Source organism: Tachyglossus aculeatus, chromosome 1 (assembly GCF_015852505.1).
Source record: "Tachyglossus aculeatus isolate mTacAcu1 chromosome 1, mTacAcu1.pri, whole genome shotgun sequence".
Taxonomy (NCBI): Eukaryota; Metazoa; Chordata; class Mammalia; order Monotremata; family Tachyglossidae; genus Tachyglossus; species Tachyglossus aculeatus.
Genome location: NC_052066.1, coordinates 47662604 through 47679325, shown reverse-complemented (window position 1 = coordinate 47679325; position 16722 = coordinate 47662604). Strand labels below are relative to the sequence as shown.

The window sequence follows — 16722 nt, the reverse complement described above, 5'->3', positions numbered from 1 at the left end:
ACAGGTCCCCTGCCCAAGAGGAGGTTATCGTCTGGTTGACTAGGTAAATATTGAATTTGTTCTCTTCATGCTATGTGTGAATGATACAAAATGTGCTTATTCAGCAGGGGAAAAAGAAAAATGTTTTCAAATGTGGTTAATCTTCTCATGAAAATATTCATTGAGAGATAATCCTGATTTCAGTAGAGCATGGAAGGGGCATGGCTTAGTGGAAAGCGCACAGGCTTGGGAGTCAGAATCATGGGTTCTAATCCCGGTTCCACCACTTGCCAGCTTGTGACTTTGGGCAAGTCACTTCACTTCTCTGTGCCTCAGTTCCCTCATCTGCAAAATGGGGGTGAAGACTGTGAGCCCCACGTGGGACAACCTGACTACCTCGTATCTACTCCAGTGCTTAGAACAGTGCTTGGCACATAGTAAGCGCTTAACAAACAGTAAGCACTCAATAAATATGATTGATTGAATGAATGAATGAACAAATACCATCATCAGTATTATTATTATTATTACTCTGATTACTCTGAGGTTGTAGAGTTTTTGTAAAGAGTGCACACAAATCACAGTGTTGAAGTCGCAAGCCTTTGTCTCCCCAATGGAGTAATGGTATTGAACAGCTTACTACGGCTTTCTGTAAACTCCCCCTGTCCCCTAACAGGCTTGTTCTGGGAGAGTTGCCCCTGGGACATATTGTTCTGCTTCTGTAGCTAACGACTCTTGACAGAAAAACCAAAACCAGGTCAATCTCTTCCGTTTCTTATTTACCTCCTCTTGTTTTTACGCTCCTTGCCACCACCTGTTTTACAGTATTGCATTTCCTGCGTCTCTAGGACATACGTCACATGAATGACCTGCACCTGACCCCTACAGCTCATTTCTATAGAACAAAAACTTAACTCCGACCCTACTCCTCTTAATAATAATAATGATCGCATTTATTAAGCGCTTACTATGTGCAAAGCACTGTTCTAAGCCCTGGAGGCATTACAAGGTGATCAGGTTGTCCCACGGGGGGCTCACAGTCTTAATCCCCATTTTACAGATGAAGTCACTGAGGTGCAGAGAAGTGAAGTGACTTGCCCAAAGTCACACAACTGACAAGTGGCTGAGCCGGGATTTGAACCCATGACCTCTGACTCCAAAGCCCGGGCTCTTTCCACTGAGCCACGCTGCTTCTCCTCTTCCTACAACTCCCATCACAGCCGACACCACCTTCACCCTTCCTGTTTCAGAAATTTGCCTCCTTGTTGTCAACTCTGACTCATGTCTATTTTTGAATACAAATTTGATGTACTACTTATTGAGCACCTACTGGATGCAGAGCACTGCAGAAGACATCATTCCTCCCCTCAAATTTGTACAAATTCGATGTACTACTTATTGCGCACCTACTGGTTCCAGAGCACTGCAGAAGACATGATTCCTCCCCTCTCAAGGAACTTGTTCCTCGAGGAGTATAGCAGATGCAAAATGGATTTCAGATTGAAGAGAAAGAAAAAATGGTTATATGGTCTTGAATTATTACGGCATGTAGCTGTTATTTACAGAAATGATTTCAGCTGTTGCATGCAAAAATGTGTAGTTTGTGCATAGCATGTTCTGACTATGTTACATTACGTTTTCACAAAAGACTTGTACATCGCTCTGCACAAATACTAATAATGATGGTATTTGTTAAGCGCTTACTATGTGCAAAGCACTGTTCTAAGCGCTGGGGGGGATACAAGGTGATCAGGTTGTGACACGTGGGGTTCACAGTCTTAATCCCCATTTTACAGATGAGGAAACTGAGGCACAGAGCAGTGAAGTGACTTGCCCAAAGTCACCCAGCTGACAAGTAGCGGAGCCTGGATTAGAACCCATGACCTCTGACTCCCAAGCCCGTGCTCTTTCTACTGAGCCACGCTGCTTCTCAAAGTCAGCGGTCAATAAATACCACTGATCGATTGATTGATAAGAGCTGGGATCATAGTTGGGGAGAAATAACTGAGAGAAAATAATAATAATAATTATGGCATTTGTTAAGCGCTTACTATGTGCAGAGCACTGTTCTAAGCACGGGGGGGGATACAAGGTGATCAAGTTGTCCCACGTGGGGCTTGCAGTCTCCCCATTTTACAGATGAGGGAACTGAGGCTCAGATAAGTGACTTGCCCAAGGTCACACAGCAGAGACGTGGCAGAGTCGGGATTCGAACCCATGACCTCTGACTCCAAAGCCCGGGCTCTTTCCACTGAGCCACGCTGCTTCTCTTAAAGAAAAGAAAAATTAATTGGGGAAGGCCTCCTGGAGGAAATGTGATTTCACCACCCAGATTCAATTTGTCTTTAAATCATGCTACCTTTTCAGTTACAATATAACCTGCTTCCTCTGCACCCTGATCCAGGCCTTATCTCCTCCTGGATGGATTACTGCAACAGTTTCCTTATTGTTTGTCCCTGTATCCAGCTTCTCTGTACAGTCTAATCTACACTCATTTGCCCCGATCAGTTTCTTACTTTTTTTTTTTTAAATGGTATTTGTTAAGTGCTTACTTTGTGCCAGGCACTATCCTATGTGCTGGGGTAGATAAAAGATAATCAGGTTGGACACAGTCCCTGTCCCACATGGGGCTCACAGTCCTCATCCCTGTTTACAGATGAGATAACTGAGGCCCAGAGAAATGAAGTGACTTGCCCAAGGGCACCCAGCAGACAAATGGGGGAGCTGGGATTAGAACCCAGGTCCTTCTTACTCCTAGGCCCGTACTCTGTCCTCTAGGCCATGCTGCTTCTAGTTCTGTGTCTAACACTCAGGCACCCAGTAAATGCCACAGATTGACTGATTGCTTTTTTCTAAAATGATATTCAGAAAACATCACTGTCCTCTTTCAAAATGTCCAGTGGTTTCCCAATTCTCTCCCCATCAAGTACGAACTCTTATCATTCATTCATTCAGTCATTTTTATTGAAAGTTTGCTGTGTGCAGAGCACTGTACTAGCACGGGGGAGAGCACAATATAACAGTAAATCGACACAGTCCCTGCCCACACCGAGCTTCCATTCTCGAGGGAGAGACAGACATTAATATAAATAAATACATTACAGATATGTAATATAAGTGTGTGGGACTGGGAGCTGGGGGACAAATAAAGGGAGCAAGTCAGGGCAATGCAGAAGGGAGTACCAAGAGCTTAGTAATAATAATTATAATAATAATGGCATTTATTAAGCACTTACTGTGTGCAAAGCACTGTTCTAAGAACTGGGGAGGTTACAAGGTGATCAGGTTGTCCCACGGGGGGCTCACAGTCTTCATCCCCATTTTACAGATGAGGTAACTGAGGCCCAGAGAAGTTAAGTGACTTGCCTAAAGTCACACAGCTGACAATTGGCGGAGCGGGGATTTGAACCCATGACCTCTGACTCCAAAGCCCGTGCTCTTTCCACTGAGCCACACTGCTTCTCTGAGCGCTCTGCACACAGTAAGCGCTCAATAAATAGGATCGAATGAAATACGATTGAATGAATGAGAAGAGGAAGGAGAGAGGGCTTAGTCAGGGGAGGCCTCTTGGAGGAGATGTGTCTTCAGTAAGGTTTCGAAGGAGGGGAGAGTAATTGTCTATCATTGGCTTAAAAGCTGTAGACCAATTGTCTCTCTCCAGTCTCTTTTCCTGTGGTACCCAGTTTGCATTCTTTGCTTCTCTCTAGCTAACACCCCAACTACATTAATTTGGACACCTCCATTTTATGCCCACCTTTTCCCGTCCACGTCACTCCATCATCCCTCAGATCTGCCGACCCTCTTCTCTTTCTGTCCTTCAAAGTTCTGCAGAGCCTCTCCCAGAAAGCGTTCCATGATAAATCGCTACCTTTCTGAATATGCCATCCCATCGGCCCCTTAGTATTTATGTGCATTTGTTCTACCTTCGGTTGGGTCAAGTGGAAAGAGCAGGCCTCTGGGAATCATCTCTCTGTAGGGAATACACAATATGGCTATTTGACCAAAGAAACACTAGGTCATTCCACAGCGGGTACAGGCCCAGTAGGAATTCTAAAAATAGTTGGCTAGGCTGGAAAGACTATAGTGGCTACCAAAGCAACCCCATCTGCTAAATTATGGCACACTTTTGGCACAAAACTGGATTCACTTAAACTTCATCTCTAGCCTTATAACGTTTTCTGTGAGTATAGAGAACCCATCGCAATATTTTAAATTTTCAAAGGTTATGCTGTCACCCTGTTGGGCAGAGATCATCATCATCAATCGTATTTATTGAGCGCTTACTGTGTGCAGAGCACTGTACTAAGCGCTTGGGAAGTACAAGTTGGCAATGTATAGAGACAGTCCCTACCCAGCAGTGGGCTCACAGTCTAAAAGAGATGAGTAGAATCATCTTGTTCATCTAAACCACCTTTAATTCTGCTTAAAATGATGTTTTCTGTCTCTCATATGTACTTTCTATATTTCTTTTCCATATTTCCTTGGTTTTTCTGATAGTTTTGTTACGGTTCCCATCCCTGATTTTCATATCATCTAAACTGTTGAAAATTGAAGGACTAGTGAGGTTATCTTCTCTCCAGAGACAACACTGCCGACACAGTAGATTGATTTTTACCCCCTTAGACAGCCAGAACCCCAAGCACATTTTGATGAGTATAGATGTCATGTCCGAATGATTTAATGGGCCAGTGCTTGACTATTATTGGGAAGGATATTTAAATTTTGAAAAAAGAATATTTTGAAAGTTTGTTGAAGTCTTGAGGCACTTTCAGAGATACAAAATGTGAGTTTATTAGCAAAGCATATATTTATTCCAGATGAGTAATTTTTAAGTGGGTTTCCCCCATAGAAAGTTTAGTTTTTCTTGAACCATTAACTTTATCCCTGTCTGTTAGCTCTTTCTTTACTGCTTGTTTTCACGGGAGTGAAATGGAAAGAAAAAAGATGGATTAGGATGACGTAGCTCTGGATCCTAATAAGGAATTATTTAACTTCCTTTATCACAGGAACTGGCATACCGCAAAGAAATAGTGAAAGCTGATTTAATTAATAAGCAAGTTGGAATCAGGTATGTTCTGAAAGTCTTTTTTATATCCATGTGAATGCAATACAGATCAATAATACCCAGTACCCAAAAATCAATTAATGATATTTATTGAACACTTATTGTGTTTCGGGTACCGTCCCAAGAGTTTGGGTGAGTACGATACAGTTCGTAGACAAATTCCCTGCCGTAGGACCTTAGAGTCTCAGAGACTCTATGTTACCTCACAAAACAGTCGGATGGGGATTTGAAATCCGTCCAAATAAAGGCGACAATTAAATATTACGTCGTGTTATCATTCCCAAAGACGTTGACTAAATAGATGATGGTGGCGCCGGGTAAATATAAAGCAATCCACATATTTTAAAACTTAGCATTAGCAAATGTTTTAAAGAACCCAAACAAATCTTGTGTTTTCTATGTTCATGTTTCAGTGAAACTCCAGCAAGCCTCGCCAAACTTCTGACCAGGATGTATTTAAAGTCAGAAGTCAAAGGGGATGGGAACCAGATAGAGATTGAAATCCCTCCAACCAGAGCTGACATTATCCATGCATGTGATATTGTAGAAGATGCAGCTATAGCTTATGGTTATAACAACATTCAGATGACTATTCCGAAAACGTACACCATAGCTAATCAAGTAAGATTGCACCCTTAAATAAACACTTCTTATTGTTAGCAACTGACTAGTGAATGCCAGGAGGGCTTTGGAAAAAAACAGAGCATAAGAATTAAACAATATTTTGACATGCTTTGCTATGAGGGGCATTTGCCATGGTTAGGATACAAAACAGATGCCCAACTGATTAGAGTAAGTTGAAGACCTCTGTTGACTAGTTCTTTGAAAAAAGACAGGTTTCAAGCCTGGAGTCCCCTGTTGAATCTCTAATTGGGAGATTCATTTTCCTAGTTTGGCCTAAAGACCGAAATGGTTTTTGGTGAGGGAGGAGTAAGAGAGAGGGTTGTCTGCTAATTTGCAAGTGCTCTTTTACATCATAGGAAAAAGCTTTAAGTACAGTGGGGAAATATTTGCGTTTTAAAGACGGCTGTTCTCAATTGTTTTAGTTTCCTCTTAATAAGCTCACGGAGCTTCTGAGATATGACCTGGCAGCAGCTGGATTCACGGAAGCACTCACCTTTGCTCTGGTATGTCTTTTTAGCTTGGACTTTTGATGTGTTGGAGGTTTAGAATACTTTGGAGCTCTAATGGCACCAAACCAGCATTACTAACATTTATGCTATCGATTTATCGTGACTGATGGAAATCCATGGTGTTGATTTTTTTTTTGCTCATTTGGACATTTAGGATAATAATAGTATTTTTAGATTCAGGTTTTGTGGAATTTGAAAGTTGAAGTTGTATTTCATTTTTATTTATAGGTATATGCATATGGAAGTACTGTTAGAAATAGTGGCTTTGAAAAGTAAGCCCTTGCCCATTCTCCAGTTTCAAAACATTTCAAGGTTTCTTACCAAATTTCACAACTAAATTTACGAGGAAACGCATAGAATGCGATAGATAATTTAATGCCCCCTCCATGCCTTCCTGGTTTAGAACTGTAGACATGCTGCATATTACATCTCTTCTTTTGGATTAGAATATATCTGCAAATATTTACTTTCTCCTGGAAGACAGACTTATAAGGCCTAATTCAGGAGGTAAATCATGTTTACAGAATTACAAAAAAGCAAAACAGATTGAACATTTTAAAGTATAAGATGCCTCTGATTTTTTTTTTCTGTCCAACTCCCCTTTTTTTCTTTAATGGCATTTATTAAGCACTTACTATGTGCAAGGCATTGTTCTAAGCCCTGGGGAGGTTACAAGGTGATCAGGTTGTCCCAAGGGGGCTCAAAGTTTTCATCCCCATTTTACAGATGAGGTAACAGGCACAGAGAAGTGAAGTGACTTGCTCAAAGTCACACAGCTGATAGTTGGCGGAGCGGGAATTTGAACCCATGACCTCTGACTCCAAAGTCCGTGCTCTTTCCATTGAGCCACGCTGCTTCTCTGTTGGACCTATTATTGAAGCGACTAGATGCTCTCAACAGTTAAAACTGCCTTCTGTCAGAATTGTGGGGAGATACTGACATTCCTTCAACTCCTATAGTTGTCAGCATCCTTACTTCTTGACACAGATCCCGGCCATGGTGAGAAACAAGGCTCATTTTGCTTGTGAGTGATTTTATTGGGTCTCCTTGCCAATGTTTGAAATATCTTGTGGGTTTTTGATTGCTCCACTTGGATTGAAAAAGTCTTAGACACGCATACACACAGATATATGTCTTTGTGTGTGTATACATAGTCAGAGGACATGTAGCTCGATAGATATAAATATCTATCTACGAACATCTCCTTTGAATTCAAAGTACTACTCGTGAAATTCACCTGTGCCCCTTGGTTTTGGTAGACTTAATGTTTGTAGCGCCTGGAACTCTTATCTTTTTCATTCCCCTATCTCTCTTTCCATGTGAAGCCTTTGCTCTAAGAGAGGTGCTCCCTTCTTGATAGCAGTAGCCCTCGCAGGTTTGTCCACGGCAGTTGACTTCCAATTTTCAGCTAGGATATAGCCTTGCGTTTCTTCCGCCCTCCTTGCATTCCTCGTTACAAGCTTCACAGACGTGCCCAGAAGGTTTCTGGGAGACTGCACAACTCCTTGTGGTTACCCTTAAAAATTTCTCGGAAACCTCAACTGTAATGTGAAAGATGATTTGCCAAACTCTTTTGAGGGTTGGACTCCTAATGCATATGGCCTTCTGTGTCATGGTTCAGTTTTCTTTGCATTAAGTGACTCAAGACTTCAAAAACTGTACAGGAGCTAATATATATGCTGTCGTATTTTGGGTAAATAGTGCTGCGTATTGCAAAGTCCTCATTTCCCATGCTCTGTCTTCCTTCTGCGTTCATTCATTATACCCACGGGTCTGTACCCCTTAAGTACTTGATAGTCACCCCATTCTCAGCCCCACAGCAGTAATGTGCATATCTGTAACTCATTTTAATGTCCGTCTACCCCTCTGGCCTGGGCAGGGAATGGACCTATCAACTCTGTTGTATTATACTCTCCCAAGCGCATAGTACAGTGCTTTGCACACAGGAAGCGCTCCATAACATCGATCAATTTGGTGGGGAATATTTACATGTTGAATTTTTTTTCTTCTTTACCTGAGCTAGGAATGTACTAGTGTCCCTTTTTTTAATCATTTCATTTACATTCCGCTGAGATAGAAAGGTTTTTTAAGAAAACAAGTGTTAACCGTAGAGTCACGTCTGGTCACTTACAGTGTGTTGGACAGAATGCATGTACGAAAATGCTTGGAACCTGAAAATTCAGAATTATGCTTTAAAATTTCTTAATTTACCAAGTTACTCAGATAGTGGATATAAAAGGATTATAAAACAATGAAGATTAGGGAGTCAGTTTCCTTGATGTTAAATTTTGCCATTAATATATTGACTGATTCTATATGCGTTATATGTTTTTCAGTGTTCCCAAGAGGATGTTGCCGATAAACTTGGTTTGGACATCTCTGCAGTAAAGGCTGTACACATAGCTAATCCTAAAACAGCAGAATTTCAGGTATGAGTTTTGAGTAGCTCCGTTTCCTCCTAAATTTCAGTGGGGTATATAGCCAAAAAATAATGACTCATTAAATGGGAATATTTTGAGTTTCAACACAGAAAACTTGTTCTCGGTTGGTCAGTCTTGAGAAAAGTGTGGGCAGGGAACATGTACCTGTCTTCTCTGCCCTACCTCCTTCCCCTCCCCACAGCACTTGTATATATGTTTGTACAGATTTATTACTCTATTTATTTTACTTGTACATATTTACTATTCTATTTTGTTATTGATGTGCGTCTATCTTTATTTCTATTTATTCTGATGACTTGACACCTGTCCACATGTTTTGTTGTCTGTGTCCCCCTTCTAGACTGTGCGCCCATTGTTGGGTAGGGACTGTCTCTATATGTTGCCAACTTGTACTTCCCAAGCGCTTAGTACAGTGCTCTGCATACAGTAAGCGCTCATTGAATACGACTGAGTGAATGGTGTATATAAGTTCTGTTGTATTGTACTCTCCCAAGCACTTAGTACAGTGCTCTGCAAACAGCAAGCACTCAATCCATACCACTTTGCAGAGCACTGTGCTAAGCACTTGACAGAGTACAATAGAGTGAGTTGAGTAATATCCCAAGGAACTTACATTCTAGCAAGGGAGACCATTAAAGTAAAATTACAGAAGGAACGAAGTATAAAGTTAGGTGCTAAATGAGTACCCCAGTGCTTAGCTGTTTCAGAAGTGCTGAAGTGGCAGTACTGGGGCAATAAGATGGGCGATTAGGGATTAATCAGGAATGCCTGCTGAAGGAGCAGTGATTTCAGAAAGGCTTAGAGAATAGGAAGAGGAGTCAAGAATGCAGCGTGGCTTATTGGAAAGAGCACGGGCTTGGGAGTCAGAGGTCCTGGGTTCTAATCCCTGCTCTACCACTTGTCAGCTGTGTGACCTTGGGCCAGTCACTTAACTTTTCTGTGCCTCAGTTACCTCATCTGTCAAATGGGGAAGAAGACTGTGAGCCCAACTTGGGACAACCTGATTACCTTGTATCCGCCCCAGTGCTTAGAACAGTGCCTCGCACTGCTTAACAAATACCAATATCATTCATTCAGTCGTATTTATTGAGCACTTATTGTGTGCAGAGCACTGTACTAAGCACTTGGGAAGTACAAGTTGACAACATGTAAAGACGGTCCCTACCCAACAATGGGCTCACAGTCTAGAAGGGGGAGACAGACAACAAAACAAAACATGTGGACAGGTGTCAAGTCATCAGAATAAATACAACTAAAGCTAGATGCACATCATTATTATTAATACCAAATTTGTGGGCTTGAGAGTTGGGGAAGATGATGGTGTTTTCAACAATGATGGGAAATTTAGGTGGAGGAGAAGATTTGGGAGGAAGACAAGGTGTTCAGTTTGGGACATACTGGGCTTGAGTTGCCGGTGAGACCTTCTTGTAGATCTGCCCTGGAGGCAGGAGAAAATGCAGCATTGCTGAGAAGGGGAAACAACAGACCAAGGAAAGAAGATTTGGGAGTCGTCCGCCTCTACATTATAGCTGCAGCTTGAAGACTGGGTTGGGGTGGGGCCTTAAATTTGGTAACAAGATCATTGGTGACCTTGGAGAGAGCATCTCAGGGGAATAAATTGGAGAGAAACCCTATTGTTGAGGGTCAGAGAGCTAGTTGGAGAAGAGGACGTGGAGACAGCATGTGTAAACAGCCCATTTGAGGAGTCTGGACATGAATGAGAGAAGGGAGTTTGGAAAGCAATGGGTTCCAGAGGAAGTTTACTTAGGATGGGGAAGATGTGAGTGTATTTGAAGACAAAGTCAGAGGGGCCATCAGAGAGTGGAGTGGTTGAAGTTGGCAGTCATGAAGGGGAAAAGAATGGGTGCAGGTGTTTTTATAAGGTGAAAAGGAATGGGTTTGATGGCACCAGTGGCCCTGGTAGATTTTGAAAGTAAGTGAGAGGCCACCTCTTGAGACACAGCTGCTGCTTTGATGTCAAAAGAGCTCTCCAATCAATCCGTGAGTGATATTTTATTGTACAGAGCACTAAACTAAGTGCTTGGGAGAGTACAATACCGCAGAATTGAGAGACATGTTCCCTGCCCATAAGGAGTTTATAATCTAGAGGGGGAGACACACATTAAAATAAAATACAGATATTTTGCGGGGCTGAAGGAGGCGTGAATACCAAGTACTTAAAAAGTTCAGGTCAAAATACATAGAGGGAGATGGGGAAATGAGGGTTTGGTCAGGGAAGGCCTCTTGGAGGAGTTTGCTTTTAATAAGGCTTTGAAGGTGGGGAGAGTGGTGGTCAGTGGTATATGAAGGGGGAGCGATAGCCAGGCCAGAAGGAAGACATGGCTAAGGGGTTGGAGGTGAGATAGACAAGATTGAGGTACAGTGAGTAGGTTGGCATTAGAGGGGCTAAGTGCGCAGGCTGGTTTGTCATAGGAGATTGGTGAGGTACCCAAGGAGCGGGAGAGCAGATTGAGTGCTTTAAAGCCGATGGTAAGGTGTTTCTGTTTGATATAGGCATTTCATCCCGTGTCAGGCCCCTTCTCTGAAATCCCTAACCAATATCTTGGTTTCCTCTCACTTTCAATTAATTGTGTCCAGGTGTTCAAAGCATCTCACCCTACAAATTTTTCTACGATTTTTTCACACTTATGTTAGAACAACTATGCGTGAAATGTCAGACAGGTCCAAAGGGAATGTCATCACCAGCAAATTAAATTGTGTGTTTTTTAACCTTTTAAATATTTTGGTACATTTTTTAGAGCATAACTTCTTTTAAGCTTAGACCAGTTTATTTTGGCGCAGAAGCCTAAGGGACTGTGCTACCTGTGGCTATCCTAAATTAACACCTGAACACCTGATCCTTAATCTTGGACTCTAACCTTGCCAGAGAGCTGCTGCTACTGCTGATCGGGCTCAGCCATCAAACACAAACACCTCCTTCCCTGGGTCCGACCAAAGGTCAATCTGGCAAGCTTGGAGCTACAGTGTGCTAACTCCCATCCTTAATATCCAAAAGTCTTCCCAACTTCCAAGGTACCAGAGAGCACCAGAGAGAGAGTTCCCGAGGGGATTTTTCTGGGAACTGGTGACATCTTTCAGGGCATCATTAAGGGGAGGGTGAAAAGGTATCCCAGAAACTTGCCGCTCCCTAGCCTCGTTTGGGAAAAGTCCTGTTTCCGGGTTGTTGAATCCTGCTTCTAAGCTTGATAGCTTTTCTGATTCCTTCACTCCAGAATTCACGTAGTCTTCCTCATCTCCTCTAGACTGTGAGCCCGTTGTTGGCTAGGGACCATCTCTACATGTTGCCAACTTGTACTTCCCAAACACTTCGTACAGTGCTCTGCACACAGTAAGCACTCAATAAATACGATTGAATGAATCTAGAAGTAGACGGGCAGCCACTGGCTGTTCTTGCATGAGGAAATGTGGACTGATTTTTTTTTTTTTTTTTTTTTTTTTAGAAAAATGATCTGGGCATCGGAGTGTATTAGGGACTAGAGCGGGTAGAGACAGCAGAGAGAACAGTCAGCAAGGAGGCCGGTGAATTAGTTAAGGCAGGATTTAAATGTTTGGATCAGTTTAGGAGCAGTTAAGGTGGAGAGGAAAGGGTGGATTTTAGTAATGTTGTGAAGGTAGAACTGACAGGATTTGGTGACAGATTGAATATTTGGGTTGAATGAGAGAGATGAGTGGAGGATAATAATAATAATGATAATGATGGCATTTATTAAGTGCTTACTATGTGCAAAGCACTGTTCTAAGCACTGGGGAGGTTACAAGGTGATCAGGTTGTCCCAAGGGGGGCTCACAGTCTTAATCCACATTTTACAGATGAGGAAACTGAGGCACAGAGAAGTGAAGTGACAAGACTACAGACTTGTGAGACAGGGAGGATTGTGATAATAATAATAATGATGATGGCATTTGTTACGCACTTATTATGTGCAAAGCACTGTTCTAAGCGCTGGGAAGGATACAAGGTGATCAGGTTGTCCCAAGTGGGGCTCACAGTTTTAATCCCCATTTTACAGATGAGGTAACTGAGGCCCAGAGAAGTTGTGACTTGCCAAAAGTCACACAGCTGACAATTGGCAGAACCAGGATTTGAATCTGTGACCTCTGACGTCAAAGCCCGTGCTCTTTCCACTGAGCCACGCTGTTTCTCTATGTCGTGATGTCGTCTAGGGTGATGGAAAAGTCAGGAGAAGGACCGGGTTTGATGGGAAGATTAGGAATTGGACATGTTAAGTTTGAGGTATCAGGGGAATATCCAAGTAGAGTCATCTTGAAGGCAAGGAATTGTATCTAAGTCCCCCAGTAGACTGTATTCTCCTTATAATAATAATAATAATGATGATGATGGCATTTATTAAGTGCTTACTATGTGCAAAACACTGTTCTAAGTGCTGGGGACGCTACAAAGTGATCCGGTTGTCCCACGAGGGGCTCGCAGTCTTAATCCCCATTTTACAGATGAGGGAACTGAGGCCCAGAGAAGTTGTGACTTGCCCAAAGTCACACAGCTGATAATTGGCGAAGCCGGGATTTGAACCCATGACCCCTGACTCCAAAGCCCACACTGTTTCCACTGAGCCAAGCTGCTTCTCATGGACAAGGATCGCATCTACTAAAGACCATATCTACCAACTTTGTTGTATTGTATGTTCCCAAGTGTTCAATACAGCGCTCTGCCCACAGCAAGCGTTCAGTAAATGCCACTGATGGATGGATAGTTAGATCCTGCCCCTAAGAGCCATCCTTCACTAACCTGCACAGTCTAACCCATTGCAGTGGTATCCATGCCACACCCAGTTAGTCTGTGTTCTCCAAGTGATAGTACACTTGTATAGAGGACACATTCTCACTGTAATGCAGTATCTCCCAGTTGGTGAGGGAACAATGTGGAAGTGACCCAATACTGGAAAAGGAGTAGGGTGGAAAATATTAGAAAACCCACACTTGACACCGCAGAAGTCAGAAAGTCAAATGGAGGAGCCGTGATTTTCCAGAAGCTGGTGGCAGGGTGAATAAGGGTAAAAATCCAAGTGCAGCGGTGACACAGAAGAGAAGAGGAAATGGGGAAAAGAGATTTGAGATCCGTCTGGGTTCTGAAAGGGAATTCTCCATGAGTCTTTTGAAGAATTGTGAAACTGATTACACATGTCTACTAAGAAATGGTATTTTAATTGGAAATTAAAATTAGAAAGAATACAAAAAGAAAATTGCAATGGAGGTTCAAGAACTCAAGCCCAGAGACCCAAGCTGCAACCCTAAATAGATTATTGATCGCCACTTACCTGGCCTACCGAGTTATTGCCCACGTGGAACCTGCTTCTTAGAGCTGGATGAAGCTGACCTCCCTTAACCAGGGCCAGAAGAGAAGAGGAAGGTTTTGTATCTGCCATGGAAGAAGACTCAGGGGACTCCCACGTCTTACTTTTGGAAAAGGAAGTCAACATCTTTGCTTCCTGGGAAATATATGTAGTTTCTCCCTTCCTTTTGTGAAACTCCCTTGCCAACTTTCAGGAGGATCTCTGCAGATACACAGCTCTCACTAAGACCGAGCCAAATGAGCACCTGAATTGTGCCACCATGATACATGTATTGAAGATGGAAAGCGAGTAGAGTGACGACGACTTCCTTTTTAACAGAATCACTGAGCCTGCCCATCTGCTATCCTACCTTCGGGAACACCTCCACTACTGTTACTGTTATTATTGTTATTATCATGATTAGTAGCATTGTATTTGTTAAGCCCTTACTGTGTGTCGAGCCCAGTTACAAGCACTGGGGTAGACACGAGTTAATGAGGAGGGACAAAGCACCTGTCCCACATGGGGCTCCCACTCTGAGGAGGAGGGAGAAGAAGAAGGGAATCCCCATTATACAGATGAGGAAGCTTAGGCACAGGGAAAGTTAAGTGACTTGCCCAAGGTCACAAAGCAGCAACCGACGGAGGCAGAATTAGAACCCATGTCCCCCAACTCCCAGACCCGAGCTCTTTCTGTTAGCCCACACTGCTTCTCTGACCACTGACTTTGGCAGTTGCCATTTTTCATCATCATCGTCATCAATCGTATTTATTGAGCGCTTACTATGTGCAGAGCACTGTACTAAGCGCTTGGGAAGTACAAATTGGAAACACATAGAGACAGTCCCTACCCAACAGTGGGCTCACAGTCTAAAAGGGGGAGACAGAGAACAAAACCAAACATACCAACAAAATAAAATAAATAGGATAGGTATGTACAAGTAAAATAAATAAATAAATAAATAGAGTAATGAATATGTACAACCATATATACATATATACAGGTGCTGTGGGGAAGGGAAGGAGGTAGGATGGGGGGATGGAGAGGGGGAAGAGGGGGAGAGGAAGGAAAGGGCTCAGTCTGGGAAGGCCTCCTGGAGGAGGTGAGCTCTCAGCAGGGCCTTGATTCAGTCATATTTATTGAGTGCTTCCTGTATGCAGATCACTGTACTAAGCGCTTGGGAGAGTACAATACAACAATAAACAGACACATTCCCTGCCCACAACGAGCGTGGAAGGGAAATTGATAGGTTTCTGAGGAGGAAGCTGGCAACCACGCTGAGAAGCAGCGTGGCTCAGAGGACAGAGCCCGGGCTTGGGAGTCGGAGGTCATGGGTTCTAATCCCGGCTCTGCCAACTGTCAGCTGTGTGACTTTGGGCAAGTCACTTAACATCTCTGCGCCTCAGTTCCCTCATCTGGAAAATGGCGATTAAGACTGGGAGCCCCATGTGGGACAACCTGATTACTTTGTATTCCCCCTGTGCTTAGAACAGTGCTTGGCCCATCGTAAGTGAACAAATGCCATTATTATTATTATTATTATTATTATTATTATTATTATTATTATTATTAATCAGCATGAAATGTTCTAGAAAAAGGAAGGAATGAAACTCGGAAGTCATAGGTTAGAGCCGGAGATGTAGATAATAATAATAATAATAATGACATTTAAGCGCTTACTATGTGCAACACACTGTTCTAAGTGCTGGCGGGGGTTGTTACAAGGTGAGCAGGTTGTCCCACATGGGGCTCACAGTCAATCCCCATTTTACAGATGAGGTAACTGAGGCTCAGAGAAGTTAAGTGACTTGCCCAAGGTCACATGGCAGATGTGCTGGAGCCGGGATTCGAACCCATGACCTCTGTTTCCAAAGCCCAGGCCCTTGCCACTGAGCTATGCAGATCATGTAGATCCTCAAGCATCACCCACCCAGTTACCACCCCATCTCCCGCCTACCATTCCTCTCTAAACTCGGGTTGAGCAAGTTACCTACACTCCCTACCTTCACTTCTTCACCTCCAGTTCTCTCCTTCTCCTCCTCCACTCCCTTCCCTCCATCAACACCACCCTCCCAAAGGTCACCAGTAATCATCTACTCTATCCTAATCCCCCTCGACTTCTCAGCTGCCTTCACGCTATGGACCACCACCTTTCCTGGAAACGTTATCCACTGACACTGTCCTCTCCTGGTTCTCCTCCTACCTCTCCAGCTGCTCATTCTCAGTCCCTTTAGTGGACTCTTCTGCTGCTTGCCACCCCCTAACTGGGGGAGTCCCTCAAGGCTCAGTTCTGAGTCCCCTTCTATTCATCTACCCCTACTCCCTTGGAGAACTCATTCTCTTCCACAGCTTCAACTACCATCTCTATGCGGATGATTCCCAAATTGACATCCCCAGCCCTGATCTTTCTCCTCTGTAGCATCATATTTTCGCCTGCCTGCAGGGCATCTCTATTTGGAGTCCCGCCAACACCTCAGACTTAAAATGCCCAAAACAGAACTCCTCATCTTCCCACCCAAACCCTTTCCTCCCCCTGACTTTCTATCACTGTAGATGGCACCACCATCTTCCCTATCTCACAAACCCCTTAACCATGGCATTTTCCTTCACTCATCTCTCTCATTCAACCCACGTATTCAATCTGTCACCAAATTCTGTCAGTTCAGCTTTCCCAACAATGCCAAAATCTGCCCTTTCCCCTCTATCCAAACTGCTACCATGTTAATCCGAGCATTTACCTCAGTGGAAAGAGCCCAGGCTTTGGAGTCAGAGGTCATGGGTTCAAATCCCGA

The 16722-nt window shown here is 43.3% G+C and overlaps 1 protein-coding gene across 2 annotated transcripts in view; it reads left to right on the top strand.

Annotated features, from left to right (window-relative positions):
• FARSB (phenylalanyl-tRNA synthetase subunit beta) overlaps nucleotides 1–16722 on the top strand; it is a 126294-nt gene that overhangs the window by 49237 nt on the left and 60335 nt on the right. For both annotated transcript variants that reach the window (XM_038750117.1, XM_038750127.1), the window contains exons 11-14: nucleotides 4986–5047; nucleotides 5458–5665; nucleotides 6091–6171; nucleotides 8514–8606. In XM_038750117.1, coding sequence (XP_038606045.1) covers nucleotides 4986–5047; nucleotides 5458–5665; nucleotides 6091–6171; nucleotides 8514–8606 — 444 coding nt within the window. The remainder of the gene's footprint in view (nucleotides 1–4985; nucleotides 5048–5457; nucleotides 5666–6090; nucleotides 6172–8513; nucleotides 8607–16722) is intronic.